Raw genomic sequence first — 16,842 nt, 5'->3', positions numbered from 1 at the left:
GTGCTTTGGGATGAAACATAGCTTTGAGTTGTTAGTACTTTTAAATAGACTTCACTGCAGATGAGTTAGCCAACAGCAGCTAAGACTATGAAGTTTTAAAATCTTTTATGGAAAATGGAAATTAAAGGCTTGGAAATCTGTAGAAGACCAATTCTTTTCAACAATTGTCACAATTGTTGCACAACTGATTTTCTGTCTCTATAGCATCTTCTTCTTTAAGGCTATCTGTGACTCCATAGATTTGTTGGTTACCCTTGATGATGACTGAGGTGGTTTAAAGATAAGCAGTGCTTTCTACTGAAAGCTTTCAATTTATTGATTTTGGTCCTCCTAATATCCACGCTACTCCAGGATAGATCACTGGGCATTGTGGGAGGCAAATCAAGTCTTTGGGAATACAAATGATACCAGTTGTAATGGTTAACAGGCGGAAGGAGAGAAGGCGCTTCTAGAGACTTCTAATATTACCCGAAAGCTGCCTATACTAAAGGGACCAAGTTTTATTCTTTAAAAACCCAGAGACCCAAGAAGGAATCAGCAGAATGCTAAGTTCATCTGTAGAGAAAAATCAAGGACTTTTTTGGTGTCTTTTCTGCTTTGGCCTTCTTACAGGAGAGATTTGAAAGAAAAATCTGTCTTGTTTTAGAGGACAGCAGAAAGGTGGGCTGCATGAGCAGGGCACTGGCATTTTGCTTTCTCTTCATCTTCCCCTGACCTGTGAACCCTTTTGGTGCTATAATGTCTGAGGAATAGCTGAGGGCCCAGAGAAGCCATGAATGATCCTAGCAGACGAAATGACCACCCCGGATGAAAATGATAAAATAATATCTTTAATATATATATTTTTAAGTCTAGACAAGAATACACTTAGAAAAAGTCACTTAGAATATATTTAGGAGGCCCAATACCAAGGGCCTGTGATCAGTACCCAAGTTCCCCACGTTCAGCAGCTTTTGGAACTCTTCGTCCTCGAAGCCCCTGTGGCCTGTGATCCGGCTAATTCTTCCTCCCTCTTTCTCTCCATCTGTCACCCTCCCTCTCCCTCTTTCCACCCCTTCTCTCTTCCCCCCATTAATTCACCGAGCACCATTGGGCCTGATGCTGAGCCATATGCTGGGATACAAGGAGAAACATGACCCAGTCCCAGCTCAGGTCCCACCCTCAGAGTGCACCAAGTACTGAGGGAGTTCGATGGAAAAAGCTTTAATCGTGATGGTGGGGGGATGTTAGTCCGTTCTCACACTACTATAAAGATATTACCCAAGACTGAGTAATTTATAAACAAAGGAGGTTTAATTGACTCACGGTTCTGCATGGCTTGGAGGCCTCAGAAAACTTACAGTCATGGCGGAAGGGGAAGCACGCACCTTCTTCACAAGGCGCAGGAGACAGAGTTAATGACTGAGAGAGAAAGGGGAAGAGCCCCTTATAAAACCATCAGATCTCGTGAGAACTCACTCACTAACACAGGAACAGCATGGGGGAAACCGCTCCCCATGATCCAGTCACTTCCCGCCAGGTCTCTCCCTCAACACCAGGGGATTACAACTCAAGATAAGATTTGGGTGGGGAAAGCTGAAAATGAAACCTCTCTTCTACTGGGAACCCTGAAATCAGCCCCAGGAGGAGCCCTAGCTGCTGTTCCCCACACAGTGCCCCTCTCCAGTAGGAAGTAGTCTAATCACATCAGGGGGCCACAGGAAGTGCTGCAAAGGCACAGATAGATAAAAGTAGGACATCAGGTGGGTAGGGCTGGTTTGAGGATGGGGGCTCGGGAAGGCAAAGGCCTTACAGAGTGATTCAGTTCAACAAGCACTGGTGGATGCCATGAAGACGACGGATCGGGCCCTTACCCTAAGGGGCGTAATGTCTAGTGGGAAATTCTCTTTGGTTTTCCTGGCTTTAAATTCTCCTGGCTCTGCTCTTCCTGCCCATTCCTTTTCAATCCTCTTTGCATCCTCCTCTATCTTATCTGCTCCCTTGGCTGTGGCCCTGCTTACCAATCTGCTCATGGCCCTCTTATATCCCTCTACGCTCTTCCTTGTCAATATTATCCACACATTCTGGGTTTCTGTTATATCCGCATCAAGATGACTCTGACATGCTTAAAGTCTTAGGGCTCTTTCTTGACTTCTGGATTCAGATTTTCATTTAAATGCCTCCAAATGAATGTCCTCCTGCTAGCATCTAGGATGAAACATCTAAAAAAAGATAGTGTCATTGTCCACTATACACCAGCTTATCAATTAAAAAACATGGTATTATTTTCAACATATTCCTTTCTTCCACTCTCTAAATCTCTATATTCTGTAAATTTTTCCTTTTTAAATATACATATATATATATATATATATATATATTTTTTTTTGAGACTGGATCTCCCTCTGTAGCCTAGGCTGGAGTACAGTGGCGCAATCTTGGCTCACTGCAACCTCTGCTTCCCTGGCTCAAGGGATCCTCCTACCTTAGCCTCCTGAGTATCTAGGACTACAGGTGCGCATGACCACACCTGGCTAATATTTTTGCTTTTTTTTTTTTTAAGAGATGGGGTTTTACCATGTTGGCCAGGCTGGTCTGGAACTCCTGGGCTCAAGCAGCCTGCTTGCCTTAGCCTCCCAAAGTGCTGAGATCACAGGCGTGAGTCACCATGCTGGGCCTGAATTTTTCTTTCTTTTCTTTTCTTTTTTTTTTTGAGATGGAGTCTCACTCTGTCACACAGATTGGAGTGCAGTAGTGTGATCTTAGCTCACTGCAACCTCTGCTGCCCGGGTTCAAATAATTCTCCTGCCTCAGTCTCCTGAGTAGCTGGGATTACAGGCACCTGCCACTGTGCCTGGCTAATTTTTGTATTTTTAGTAGAGAAAGGGTTTCAACATCTTGACCAGGCTGGCCTTGAACTCCTGACCTTGTAATCCACCCGCCTTAGCCTCCCAAAGTGCTGGGATTACAGGCATGAGCCACCGCGCCTGGTCTGAATTTTTCCTTTTAAATGCGTCTTCACATCTACCCTCTTCTTTTTACCCGTTTTGACAATATCCAGTTCAAGCCTTCCATATTTCTCTTGTGACCAGTGATGTGAATTTTAGGCAAAAACGTCTGAATTGGTCTCCTTTCATTTCTTGTTCATCTTCCCTGCTGGACTAACCTTTCTAAAATATAACCTCAGTCATCTAGCACTCCCCAGCAAAGACAAAGTCCTCCATTGCTGGCAACTGCTTTCTAACGAATGACTGAACTGCTCAGCATTCCATCCAGAATTGGCTGGTGGTCCTGACACACACCACAGCGCTCAGTAAAGAGTAGATACTCAGTAACAAAGGATCCCTCTTCCCTTTTTTTAATGGATGAAATGAACAAAATGAACTTTCTGGTCTTGTTTTCCTCTTCACTGATATCACACCTTCTAGTCAAGATGTTACTCAACATCCCTTGAACACTCGGCATGTTCTGCTCCTCACTCTGCCCTCTAACTAGAATGTCCTTTCTGTCTGTTAATGCCCAGTCCAGATGTTCCCTTCTCCTCTATAAATAACTATATCACACATGTTGCATCTCTATGATGTTTTATAGTTTTTGAAATATTTTTACACACTTTATCTTGTTTCGATGTTCCCAAGAACCCTGTGGGAAGATATTTTTACTAACATTTTACTGATTAGGAACCCAATATCCAGAAAGGTTGAGTGGCTTACCCATGACCACATGATTAGTAGTGACAAAGGTAGACTGAGAACCAGCAGCACTTCTCCCACTAGATCATGACAGTCCTTGAAACCTCTTCTGATTTCTCTCCCTGTGCTTTGGTGAGGGTCTCTGGGACCCTGCAGCCCAAGAGGGAACCTCTTTCCCCACTCTGCAACTCCTAAATACACACAATTACCATGGAGACTGTCTTTGGTCACTAGTGTCTCCTAAATTAGTTCATGTGTCTAGGCCTTAAATATGAAGTTAGTTGCTGCAAAGCTGTGATCGAAATGTTAAAGTGTGACTTTTAGCTATTTTAAAATAATGTATGAGTCACTTGTGCCTGCACAGTCTAGGTCTTTAATGCTTGCAAAACCAGATGAGACTTAGAACTAAACCAGCTGGCTGCAAAAAATACTGAGCAGAAAACCAAAGAGGACCCCAGGGGCAGCCCAAGACAGCAAGACAAGGTAGAAGCCAGGTGCCTTCAAGAGAAGGCTGGCAGAATGCTGATCCCTTCTGACCAGCTTTGGAAGGACCCAGTTCCCCTGAGGGCTGCAAGCTCTTGAAAAAACCCCAAATTAGCAAGTGCCACACACTGCCTAGGCAGTGGGACCCTAACCTTCCCCTGGTAAAAGATCCTCCCCTTCCTTCCCACAGGATCAGGGAAGATGGAAGGAAGGACCAGTGCTTGTGTTCTTTCTGCATATTGTTATTCTGAGCCTCCAAGCCATTTAGAAAAAGAACCAACTTCCAGCTGGGTGCAGCTCAGGCCTGTAAATCCCAGCACTTTGGAAGGCCGAGGTGGGCAGATCATAAGGTCAGGAGTTCGAGACCAGCCTGGCCAATATGGTGAAACCCTGTCTCTACTAAAAATAAAAAAACTAGCCAGGCATGGTGGTGGGTGCCTGTAATCCCAGCTACTTGGGAGGCTAAGGCAGGAGAATTGCTTGAACCCGGGAAGCAGAGGTGGCAGTGAGCTGAGACAGCACCACTGTACTGCAGCCTGGGCAACAGAGCGAGACTCCATTATGGGAAAAAAAAAAAAAAAAAAAAAAAGAACCAACTTCCATTCCATGCCTGGGGTCTACATTTTATACATATCCCATTTACTCTATCAGACTGTAAACTCCTTGAGAGCAAAATCTGTAACTTACTCATCTTCGTTTCTTCTCAGACCTAACACTGTTTAGCAAAACATATCTGTTAAAAGAATAAAATACTTTGGGAGGCCGAGACGGGCAGATCAAGAGGTCAGGAGATCGAGACCATCCTGGCTAACATGGTGAAACCCCGTCTCTACTAAAAATACAAAAAAATTAGCTGGGTGTGGTGGCGGGCGCCTGTAGTCCCAGCTACTTGGGAGGCTGAGGCAGGAGAATGGCGTAAACCCGGGAGGCAGAGCTTGCAGTGAGCGGAGATTGCGCCACTGCACTCCAGCCTGGGCGACACAGTGAGACTCCGTCTCAAAAAAAAAAAAGAATAAAATGTTGAGTAAAAAAAGACTGAGTCTCCTGTGAAACACTCAGCATTGTATTTTATTTATTAGAACATCTCTGAAGTATTGTTTTTTTCTCACTAATTTGTTTAATAAAATATTCTTCTGGGAAACTGAGTGATCGACGTAATTAAAGCTATTCATACTTTCAAATTTTAAGATAGCCAGTTTGAAGCAAGGGTTTTGCTCTGTGAATGTTAATATCCACATATTGTTATGTTAGAATCTGACATGTTTGGTGTCTTTGTTATAAATACATGCTTTACTCAGTGTTAAGAATACCAAGAAAACTTCTAGGCTATTTATTTTCTTCCTTTTCTTTTGTATAATTTATCAAGCCAAATTATCTAGTCTCATTGTGAATAACGAAACATTGTTTGCTCCCCATTGTGAATAATGAAACTCAGTGAATTTTAGTTTTACCCATAATATTTTAATCTGTACCTGCACCTGAGTGACAGATGGCATATATCCATTTTACAGAGTGTTTAACACAGTGGAAAATAACATTCTGGGAGTAAGCAGACCACTTACAGACCTACCCTGGGTCTGCCACTACTGTGTTGTACATTAGGGAAGTCACATCCTTCCTGATGACTCAGTTTCTTTGCACAATGAAGAAGTCTGACTCAAGCTCTGATCTCCTTTCTTTGATAAAATCTTGCTCAGATTAAACTGGAATTAGAAATTATTACCTCCTCTTATGAATAAAAATAATGGTGATTTTAAATTGCTGTTTATTGATCAGAGAAAACATCACGCTTTGGTAAAGCTGACTTAGACAATTTATTTCCTTATTCTATTAGTGTTATTTCTCTTGAATCTGCACAAGGAGCAAATTAACCCTTTGTGCCTCCCAATGAGTACACCTTCCCTGGGGACTCCGTGTGCTGATCTGTCCATGTGAGGGGACAGAAGAGAGAGTTGGTGGCACCAAGGCATGTGGTGGGCAACGAAGATGCCACCCACCAAGACCTGATGAGAAGCAGCTTTTTGTTCTTAATTAAAAACATAACTTTTAAAATGCCTCATTCATTTCTTGTTTTTATAGAATCAAAACAGAAATTTTTCTTAAATGAAAACCAGAAACCATTTAAACTTTTTAAAGCAAGCAAGTTAAAAAAAGCAGCTTAGGAAATTGTCTTTTGTAATTCTGCCAGTTTCAATTTTGATTCCTTAATGCAACTAGTATCAGGATAACAATATTTGCTTGAAAAGAAAGAGAAGATAGTCCTCAGGGGCTGTTTCAAACACATTTTAGTTGTTTGGCTGATGTGAGACTAGCTACTGTTATTGAAGTTGCTTTGACGAACAACAAAAAAATACATTCATAATGTAACAATCTCAACATTTTAGACATCTTTAGTAAACTCATATTTAGCAGATCCTAAAAAGTGTCTATGACAATAGTTATAAATTTTTTTTTTTTTTTTTTGAGACAGCATCTTGCTCTGTCACCCCGGCTGGAGTGCAACGGCATAATCTTGGCTCGCTGCACCCTCTGCTTTCCAGGTTCAAGCGATTCTCCTGCCTCAGTCTCCCGAGCAGCTGGGATTACAGGTGCCCACCACCATGCCTGGCTAATTTTTGTATTTTTAGTAGAGATGGGGTTTTACCATGTTGGCCAGGCTGGTCTTGAACTCCTAACCTCAGGTGATCGACCTTCCAAAGTGCTGGTATTACAGGCATGAGCCACCATGCCCAGCCTAGTTCTAATTATTTTTGACTATTTGTATTAGTGTCACAAATTTAAAGGGGACGTAGGTAAAATTCAGATAAAAGATTACGTTAAATATAGATGAACAGTATTTGTTAAATATCTATTATTTGTTGTTCAGTTTAATTGAAACAACTGGCATTTTTTTTTTTTTTTAGCTACACCCTAGGACCTTGTGGAAAGAACCCAACATCTCATGGTTACAAAGATTATGAAATATTCTGCTTTACCCATGGGTATTTCCTGACATTTCTTTGGTAAACTGTAGCCTAATAGAAGATATCAGGAATTAGTGTAAGAAATATTCTAAAAAGCTATTGTCACTACAAAGATGAAAGCAACTTTGATGATCAAAAAGAAGTCAATAAAAAAAGACTGAAAGTAGTTCCTGAATCCTTCTCTATTGTTCATTTGGGATTTCTTAATTTCCCTACTCTCAATATATTATGGAATTTTCTGTGTGAAGTTTTGCCATGAATTAAATTGATGTCAACAAAAGTTTTACCTTAAGTCATATTTTACCACAAACTAGAGAAGCCCCAGTCCTCCAGGGAGCACCTTTTCCTGCCTTTAAGAAGCTTGTCTTTTCTCCTTCTTTTAGTTACAAGCGTCATCTACAGAGGATGAGGCTCAGTTGACCTTCAGTGACAATTAGATCTGCTGATTTGACATGAACAAATCCATGCTCCCATCTGAGGAGGCATTTTCATCTCCTTGACTTGGCACATGATGGGCAAGTCTGCTATGCTTGTGCTTCCTTTGCTCATTGCTTTTCTCTACCCATGGAAAGTCAATGGCATTTGCTTCTCTACCAGGAAGCAGGAACACAATGTCTGTTTGCCTGCCATCCTTAATAAGTTTACTTTCTCTATCATTGCTATTCAGGTTTTTTTTGCTAGATATGTAACTTGAGAATTGTCATGAAAGAAACAAAAGTTTGGAGTTCAGATAAACATGGATCTGAATACTCCTCTACTACTGTGTGATCTTGGATCTACTGCTGTGTGATCTTGGATGAGTTACTCAATCACTCTGGATTTTGGCGTGCTATTCACAAAACGCAGATGATAATAATGATCTTATGTGGTTATTGTGAAAATTAAAATGAACCAGTATGTGTAACACTTCTTGTATAGTCTCTGTCATCTTGTCAGCATTTGATAAGGTATAGTTATTATTAATTTTTTTTTTTTTTTTTTGAGATGGAGCCTTGCTCTGTCTCCCAGGCTGGAGTACAGTGGCGTGATCTCGGCTTACTGCAACCTCCACCTCTCCAGTTCAAGCAATTCTCCTGCTTCAGCCTCCTGAGTAGCTAGGACTACAGGTGCCTGCCACCGTGCCTGGCTAATTTTTGTATTTTTAGGAGTGACAGGGTTTAGCCATATTGGCCAGGCCGGTCTTGAACTCCTGACCTCGTTGATCCGCCCACTTTGGCCTTCCTAAGTGTTGGGATTACAGGTGTGAGCCACTGCGCCCGGCCTAGTTATTAATTTTTTATTCTAGTATTATTCTATTTTGTTATCCTATACATAGACATTGTATAAAACGTATATGTATATGTGTATATTTATGCATATCTTATATACATGATATGTACATACATATACGATATACATATGACACAGAGTTTATTAGCAAGTAGGAAGGAATTATAGAAGGGCAAGTCAATTCATTACATATTAACAGTCAGCATCTATTAGGTGCTTACTTTCATCATTTTGTACAATCCTCTACCGTGGGATCCTGTTTGTAAACATCTCCAGAGATTAAAGAAGAAAAAGAAGCTTCCCTATTAGCCTTACTTTTGTGTTTCACCTTCCCTGAAATTCAGAATAAGCTAATATAATACGCCAATATTCTTGTACTGAGTTTTACAACCAAAGTATAAACATCTGTCAATTCCTATGACTGTTTCTGTACATAATGGATTGGTGGCACTTAGATCAATATTAGCAATGCTATACTCAATGGCTGAGGACAATGCATTTATAAAGATTCATGGTCTCTATTGATACATGTTGACTTTTTACTTTAAATTGTCAAAATTACCACTAAGTGTAATTTATTTTAACCAGAAGAGTTGGTGAAAATAATGCTGTCATTTAAAAATAAAATAGGTCATTAGCTATTGTCACAGCCATACTATTCTGGGTTAAATTACATTATTTTGAAAAGAATGGAAAGAAAGAGGAGAACACTGAAATTTAAAAGAAAACATGATTTATGCCTCTAAGCAAAATAATATCCATTTATTTTGAAACGATGACATTGCAGACACTGTTGGCTGCATACTCAACACTCCATTTCCCTTCCTTTTTGTTCCAGTTTTCCTTCTTCTCCCAGTTTCATCACCAGCATGTGGGTCCTGATTACTCTAGGCTAGTTTTGTATACTCGGTTCTTTTGCCAGGGATTGGGTATGCCAGGCTAAGCATGTGATCTTCTCTGGCCAATGACATGTAAAGGGAGGGGGTAGTTTCCGGGAAAGACTTCCTTACGCATTAGGCCCTAGAAACTGGCAGCCCCTGTCTGCCTCCGAATAGTGCAGATCTAGGCAGGATGCCTGGCACTGCTGCAGCCATCTTGAAGTTGCTTCTAGAATGAAGCCAGCACCGGCAGAGCCATGAGAATGCTTTACTTGTGGACTCCTTGTTCTGTGAGGTAATAAACTGCTTTATTTTTTATGTCAACCATGGGTGGGATATTCTGTTACTCGCACCCAAAGCATCATAACTGAAACAGGTAATGCATAAACTGTTTTTTTTTTGAGACAGAGTTTTGTTCTTGTCACCCAGGCTGGAGTGCAATGGTGCGATCTCGGCTCACTGTAACCTCTGCCACCGGGGTTCAAGTAATTCTCCTGCCTCAGCCTCCCAAGTAACTGGGATTATAGGCACCCGCCACCACACCAAGCTAATTTTTGTATTTTTAGTAGAGACGGGGTTTCGCCATGTTGGCCAAACTTGTCTCGAACTCCTGACTTGAGGTGATCCACCTACCTTGGCCTCCCAAAGTGCTGGGATTACAGGAGTAAGCCATTGCACCCAGCCGCACACACTTCTTGACCTAGAGAAAGTAAACAGGAGAGTCAAATAGGAAAGGAGAGGGTACCTGTTCCTGTGACTCCAATTCTTTGTGTTGTAATTTTTTCTCTGCACATCGCACCTGATTAGAACGGTTTTCTAATTCATCTTGTAAAACCTGCAACAGTATAAAATAAAGATATCATTAATAATTAGCACACTTGAAAAAATAGTTTTACACCATGAACTGGCATTAAAAAGGCCTCAGATTTCCAGTTTATTACTCTCGTTCCAAAGCATTCGGGCAAACAATATCAGACTTTTGTGTGTCAGGCCAAGATGTTTTCTGCTTTAAGAATACCTAGTACAAAAAATTTCATAGTTATAAAATAGACAAATTGGCAGATGTCAATCATATATTAAAATGTCTCATATCCTTCTAGCGCAGAACCACAAGAGTGTAATAAAGCATATGTAATAAAGCATAACACTATTGCAATGAAAATGGTTCCCTCAGGACACCTGCAAGATACACTTACACTCTGAATATCATTGTGACAGATAGGAATTGTAATATCTGACTAGCATAACATTTTTCAAAATTATATTATGATAATTTGAGTAAATTATAGTAGCCATAAATGAATTTCTTTATAAAGTCAGAGAGAATGGTATGGAATTTGAGGAATTTGTAAGAAATGGACAGAGGTGAACTCTTTCAGTTGCCAAGTAGCTGTTTGAAATAGAATTCAGGTTGATATGGGAAACAGAAACCACAAAGACCAATAATTATCACTGCATCAATTACTATGTTAGGTAAAGAGGTAAACTAGAAAAAGATCTTGTAGTTTCCATGTACTATTTCTGTAATGACACTGGATTGTCCATTCAAACAATCCAGTGTCATTATAGAAACACTACATGGAAAGTTACAGTGAGCAGAATGCATGGGGTGGTAACAGCAAAGATGTCAAATTCACACAATTCAGTTCATCCAGTCAATATTAGTGAGTTCCTGCTCTATGTCAAGAATTGAAATAGGTACTCTAGACATAGCAGTGAAAGAAAATAGACCAAACCAAACCAAACCAAACAAAAACCCTGGTCAGGCACAGTGGTTCACATCTGTAATCCCAGCCCTTTCAAAGGCTAAGGCAGGAGGATCACTTGAAGCTAGGAATTCAAGACCAGCCTGGGCAACATAGCAAGATCATTTCTACAATTTTTTAAATTTAATTAGCTGGGTGTGGGGGTGCAAACCTGTGGTCCCAGCTACTCAGGATACTGAGGCAGGAAGATCACTTGAGCCCAGGAGTTAGAAGCTGCAGAGGGCTATGACTGTGCCACTGCACTCCAGTCTGGGTGACAGAATGAGACCCTGTTCTGTTCCAAAAAAAAAAAAAAATTCCTTGCATTCACATGCTTAGATTATAATGGGGTGGAGGTAGGCAATAAGCAAACAGTAAGTGTATTATATATCTGTGATGAGTGCAGAAGAAAAATAAAGCAGGGAAGGGGACATTCTAGAGTGGTGTGAGGAAGCGGGGATTGCAATTTTAAACAGATTGCAATTTTAAACAATTTTAAAAAGGTGTTTAAATTTAAACACCTTTAAACAGGTCCAAGAAGGCCTATCTGGGCAAAGACCTGAAGGACAAGAGAGAGCAAGTCACATGTAAACTTCCACAGGAAGAGCCTTCCAAGCAGTGGCCGCTGCATGTGGAATGACTCCGAGATGGTATGTTTGTGGAAGCCATAAGGTCACTGTTGAGAGTGAGCAAAGCAGCAGCAGTGAGGTCAAGGACGTAACAGGGTTCAAGTCACATCAGGTCACATGGAGTCTCGCAGGTCAACGGCTTTAGATTTTGCCTAGAGGTGGACAGGAAGCTCCTGGGGGGTGGGGAGCCGGTGCTGCTTTCATTGCTGTCTGAGGAGCAGACTGAGGGGCAAGGCAGAGGCAGGGAGTAGGGGAGAGGCAGATAGCAGGGTGGGGAGGCCTGAGAGGAGCAGACTGAGGGTCAAGGCAGAGGCAGAGAGCAGGGGAGAGGCCACTGCAACACTGGGAAAGGGAAGATGGAGAGCGGGGCCAGGTGGTAGCAGCTGATGAAGGAAGGATCAGGCCCAGGTATGAAATAAGAGTTGATGACCCTGAGACAGTGGAAGCAGAGAGGAATAAACAGGACCCCAGGGATTCTGGCCTGAGGAGCTAAGACTGCAGTTGGCATTCACAGAGACAGAACAGGTGTTGCGGGAGAGGAGCTGGAGCTCAGCCTCAGCTGGGTTCAGTTTGAAAGACCTACTACACATCCAGGTGGAGACATCAGTTCAGACACAACGGCTAAGTTAGTGTCCATTAAAGATTCCTGCAACACAATGCCAGTCTTTTTTATGTCCAGATACATAGTGGTTCTTAACCTTTCGGGAGGTTCTAGACTCCTTTGAGCATCTGATGAAAGCTAAGTAGTTACTCCCTAGAAGGAGAAAAACCATAGTTTTATGATTTTGCTTTTCACTGTAGGGCATTCCTAGATTGCCTGAAGCCTATCCGTGAATGGACCCCAGGCTAAGAACTAATTTAAAAAGTGAAATGGCCTGTGAATGAGCTTGCATGCTTTAGGGTGTCTGAAATGGTTTGTGAGTGAGCTTGCATGCTTTAGGGTGTCTTTGATATTAGACTTGATTATAAATCTACAACTCAACCAGGTCTGAGAATGAGCTTGGAAATCTCTCCATTCTTGAATTGTCTATAATTCTGTTGTGTTCTACTTCCAAAAGGATGAATGCAATAGTTCCTGTGCTTGTTGATGAGGTAGCCTTCCCCCTGCCCCTGACTTTCATAGCTACCAATAAATAGGATCTCATCAGCTTCTCTTATGGCATAATTGGGGAAAGTAATGATTACTGTATCGGGAAGAATATTTATCCATTTTTTTGTCCTCCCTTTTTCCTGCTCTCTAATACATCCTCACACCACTGTCACAGTGATCTTGTTAAACTTAAATCTGATTATGTTGTTCCCTGACTAAAATGCTGAAACAGCACTCCAGCCCCACTGAGAGACAGCTCTCACTCCTTAGCATAGCATCCAAGGGCCTTCATCAACTGGCTTGGTCTCCAGTCACGCTGTGCTGTGGGAAGCCTTGGCGTGCCGTGCAGATGTCATTACCAGCAATAATAACAGGAGCTATCATCCACAGAGTGGATTTTATTTTTAACCCTTACGACAATTTTGTGCACCCAGTATTATTCATCTATGTTAGAAAGGATGTAATTGAGGCTCCATGCAGTTAACTACTTTGCTCAAGTCCATGTGGTTAGCAGTAAGGCACTGGACTGGGATTTTTCTTTTTTTTTTGGGAGGGGGGGGTGGAGTCTCGCTCTGTCACCCAGGCTGGAGTGCAGTGGCACAATCTCGGCTCACTGCTACCTCCACCTCTCGGATTCAAGCAATTCTGCCTCAGCCTCCAAGTAGCTGGGATTACAGGCATGTGCCACCACGCCCGGCTAATTTTTTGTATTTTTAGTAGAGACGGGGTTTCACCATGTTAGCCAGGATGGTCTCGATCTCCTGACCTTGTGATCCGCCTGCCTCAGCCTCCCGAAGTGCTGGAATTACAGGTGTGAGCCACCATGTCCGGCCTGGACTGGAATTTTAACACATTTCTGTAACTTCAAAGTCAATATGCTTGTGCTACTCCATGCTGCCTCTTTCCCACTCTGTACTGATTTTCTCTTTTCTTTGCCTGGAAGTCCCTACCGCACCTCCTCTGCTCCATGATGTAATTGCCCTGATCTATACAAGAGCTAAGTATGGACTTCTCTGGACTTTCATCCATCTAGTGTTTCAGAGAATTAATTTACATGTCTGGGTGGCATGCAACTGTCTGCACAAAACGGCAGCTCAGGGATCTCCTTGCTTCATCTCTGCAAGCCCAGTGACAAGCCAGCGCAATGCCTGGTACACAGGTGACACTGAGTTCATGTTTGTAGAAGGAACTCATAAACATCTGAACTCTACTACCTAAAGATATTGACTTCAATCATCAGGGTCATCAGGGCCAGGGCTTCTGACTGTCCTTCATGTGGCACACTGAACCGAAGGTGATTATGTGTCCTCAGACACAAAATATACAAGTATATCCTCCAAATATCGATATCTATCTCTGAACATACACACACGTATCATAATAATAATAATTGATAATATATGGTCTGGTTTCTGCTACAATATAAAATACTCCTTTAATTTTTTTTTTTTTTTTTGCTTTTAATTTTATTTCACAGGAAAGAAAGATGGCATGCCTCTCCCTGCCCTTAAATGAAGAGTTGTTCCCCACCTCCTGGCTTCTCTCCCTCCTTGCCTTCACCTGCAGAACCCTGAGAGTGCCACACTCGGCATCCCACATCCTCCCCCATTCACTACATACCCCGTTACACCTGCCCCCTGTCCCCACTGCTCTCCTGAGTCAGTTTTCACACCAGTCACTTGTCATCTCCCAAATGCCAAAGCCAGAAGCTAACTTTCTTCCTTTTTCCACAGAAGCATTTGGCCTACTCATGCCCAATTGTGTTTTTCTCTTGAGTTTTGAGGAAATAATTCTGCTCAGTGAAGTCAAGGGATTAAAAAAAAAAAAAAAAAAAAAGAGGATGCTGCAAAAGTGAAAGCCAAAGACAACAGGCCTGGAAAGAGGTTGGTGGATATGGAGAAGGGGATGGGTGCAGTGGAACCATTGACAGGGCATTGGAAAAGAAGGGACTCAGAGATACCCCAAGGCTTTGAGATGGAATGACCAGAGAATAGTGAATTCTTGCTAAGCACAAGTCAGAAGCGGTGGGGCTGTGTGCTTTCTGACATGCTGGGCTGAAGGTGCTGGTGGGACTTCAAGGAGGAACTATTGCTAGAGTCTGAATATTTGTGCCCCCTCCAAATTCATATGTTGAAATCTTAACCCTCACAGCTATTAGGAGGCAGGACCTCTGGGAGGGAATGTCCTCAAGAATGGGACTGGTGCCCTTCTAAAAGCTCTGAGTGAGGTCCCTGGCCCCTTCTACCATGACAGGACACAGCACAAAGATGGGTGTCAATGAACTAGGAATCAGGCAGGCTCTCCCCAGACGCTGAATCTGCTGGTGCTTTGATCTTGGATGTCCCAGCCTCCAGAGCTGTGGGAAATAAGCTTTTGTGTTTAGGAGCCACCCTGTCCAAGGGATAATGGTACAGCAACCAGTGCTCGCTAGGACCCCTAGCTAGCAGATCACATTGCTCAGTGGGTCTGAAGAGTGGGGCATGCTCTCAGACAGAGGTGCAGAGGTTCTAAAACCTGCCCTTTGGGTGATGCCCACATTCAGACAGGCAAAGGAGGAGATGGAGGCCCAGAAAGCTGGTGAAAGTCCAGATAGGCAGGAGGCAATTGAGGAGAAGTTAGGATGACATATTACGGAAATCTAGCCGAAAGAAAGTTCCAAGGAAGGTGGCGTAGCAAAGTAGATCTGATCCTTTTTCCATACTTCATAGAGTGAACAGACTATGAAGTCAACTATGTTTTATCAATATTATTAAAATGGAATTCAAATTACATTCGCTTTTCAAAAAGGCAGGCCTTTAAAAATTTCCTCATAAAGATATAAAATGTGATCTTTCTAAAGTTAATCAGAGAAAGCAGTTGTATTTAGAAATGACTTTCGTTAACTATTAAAGATCAGTTAAAAAAATTGAAAAATCACCAAATAATATTTCACGTTCAAAAAAGTCAAAATGTACTGCATGAAAGGAAAATGACAGTTTATACTGGCGGCTGGTCCTGGTTTTATATTCTAAAAAATTATTTGGTTATTAGAGTTCCAACCTCAGAATTTGACATAAGGACTATGTGAAAATGACCACAACTGCTCAATAAGTACAACCAGGGACTTTAAGTTGTGTCTTCTTTATTCAAAAAACCTTCAAATTTGACATTTCACACACACACACAAAATCACGACTTTTAGTTTCTTCCTGAGAAAAGCCCAAGATAATTAAAGAATAGAATGTCCCACACTGGGTCAAAAATATAAAACAAAACCCAACTTGAACAGTTAAACTGTTTATTCTGCAGAACTGTCCCTCCTCCCCTAACTCTGCAGTGTTAACTGGCATCATTACTGAAAAGACAGTTCTTTTCTCCCAATTAAATCTGCCTTTAAATATGATGTAAGTCAGCTGGCTGTGGGAAGCCACAGCACTCCTGACTTTCAGAGTGCTTTCTCCTGGTCGGGAATAAAGAATGACGCTTTCCAGAAGAAAAATGTAAATGACATAATAAGCTCCACAAGAACAATGAGCGCACACCGCACTCTTTCAAACGGAGAGCGTTGTAGGATAATTTGATTTGTTTGTTTCGAATCTGAAAATAATGAGAGCAAATGAAAGTGTAAAAAATGGAACATGTTAATGGGCTCCTCAGGGTGAGGAAAAAGACCTGGGAGCTAACGTGCCCACTGAATGGCACCTGTGACAGTACGGGGCTTTTCTGTGAGTTTGGGGAAAAAAGAGTAACTAGTCAATTAAAATGCTATTTTAATAAAATGTATGAACATAATTCAGCTCAAGCCACTCCTTAACTTGTAAAACCACGCATCAAGGAATTATTTGGAGTCTTATTAAAAAACAAAGTTTTCTCTTGTAGTTCTGAGTCAATTAAACAAGAATACAGTGATGGCAGATACATGCCTTTTAATAATGAATAAATGAAACACAAATTCATTTTAATTATAAAGTGGTTAAAAGGTTATTTAATAAAGGAAAACTTTATTGGAAGAGAGATATACTATGTCACAATGATAAAAAGAAAATTTTTTAAATGTTTCCAGAATAGAAGGTATATAACAGAGAGAGGCTTTCAGATGTAGTATTGTAGCAAGACCAGACATCTTTCTAGAGAT

General features: G+C 41.6%; 1 protein-coding gene across 11 annotated transcripts in view; it reads right to left on the bottom strand.

Annotated features, from left to right (window-relative positions):
• The window catches only part of CEP112 (centrosomal protein 112), a 564,728-nt gene that overhangs the window by 45,142 nt on the left and 502,744 nt on the right, over nucleotides 1–16,842 (bottom strand). For all 11 annotated transcript variants that reach the window (XR_004430727.1, XM_033183912.1, XM_033183914.1 and 8 more), the window contains one exon: nucleotides 10,010–10,099. Coding sequence is in view for 10 of the 11 variants with exons in the window: in XM_033183912.1 (XP_033039803.1) it covers nucleotides 10,010–10,099 (90 nt within the window). In the remaining variant the exon portion in view is untranslated. The remainder of the gene's footprint in view (nucleotides 1–10,009; nucleotides 10,100–16,842) is intronic.

The sequence above is a fragment of the Trachypithecus francoisi genome, unplaced genomic scaffold (assembly GCF_009764315.1).
Source record: "Trachypithecus francoisi isolate TF-2019V2 unplaced genomic scaffold, Tfra_2.0 Lachesis_group20, whole genome shotgun sequence".
In the NCBI taxonomy this organism is placed as follows: Eukaryota; Metazoa; Chordata; class Mammalia; order Primates; family Cercopithecidae; genus Trachypithecus; species Trachypithecus francoisi.
The sequence above is the reverse complement of the archived record's forward strand: the minus strand, read 5'-3'. Positions and strand labels throughout refer to the sequence as shown.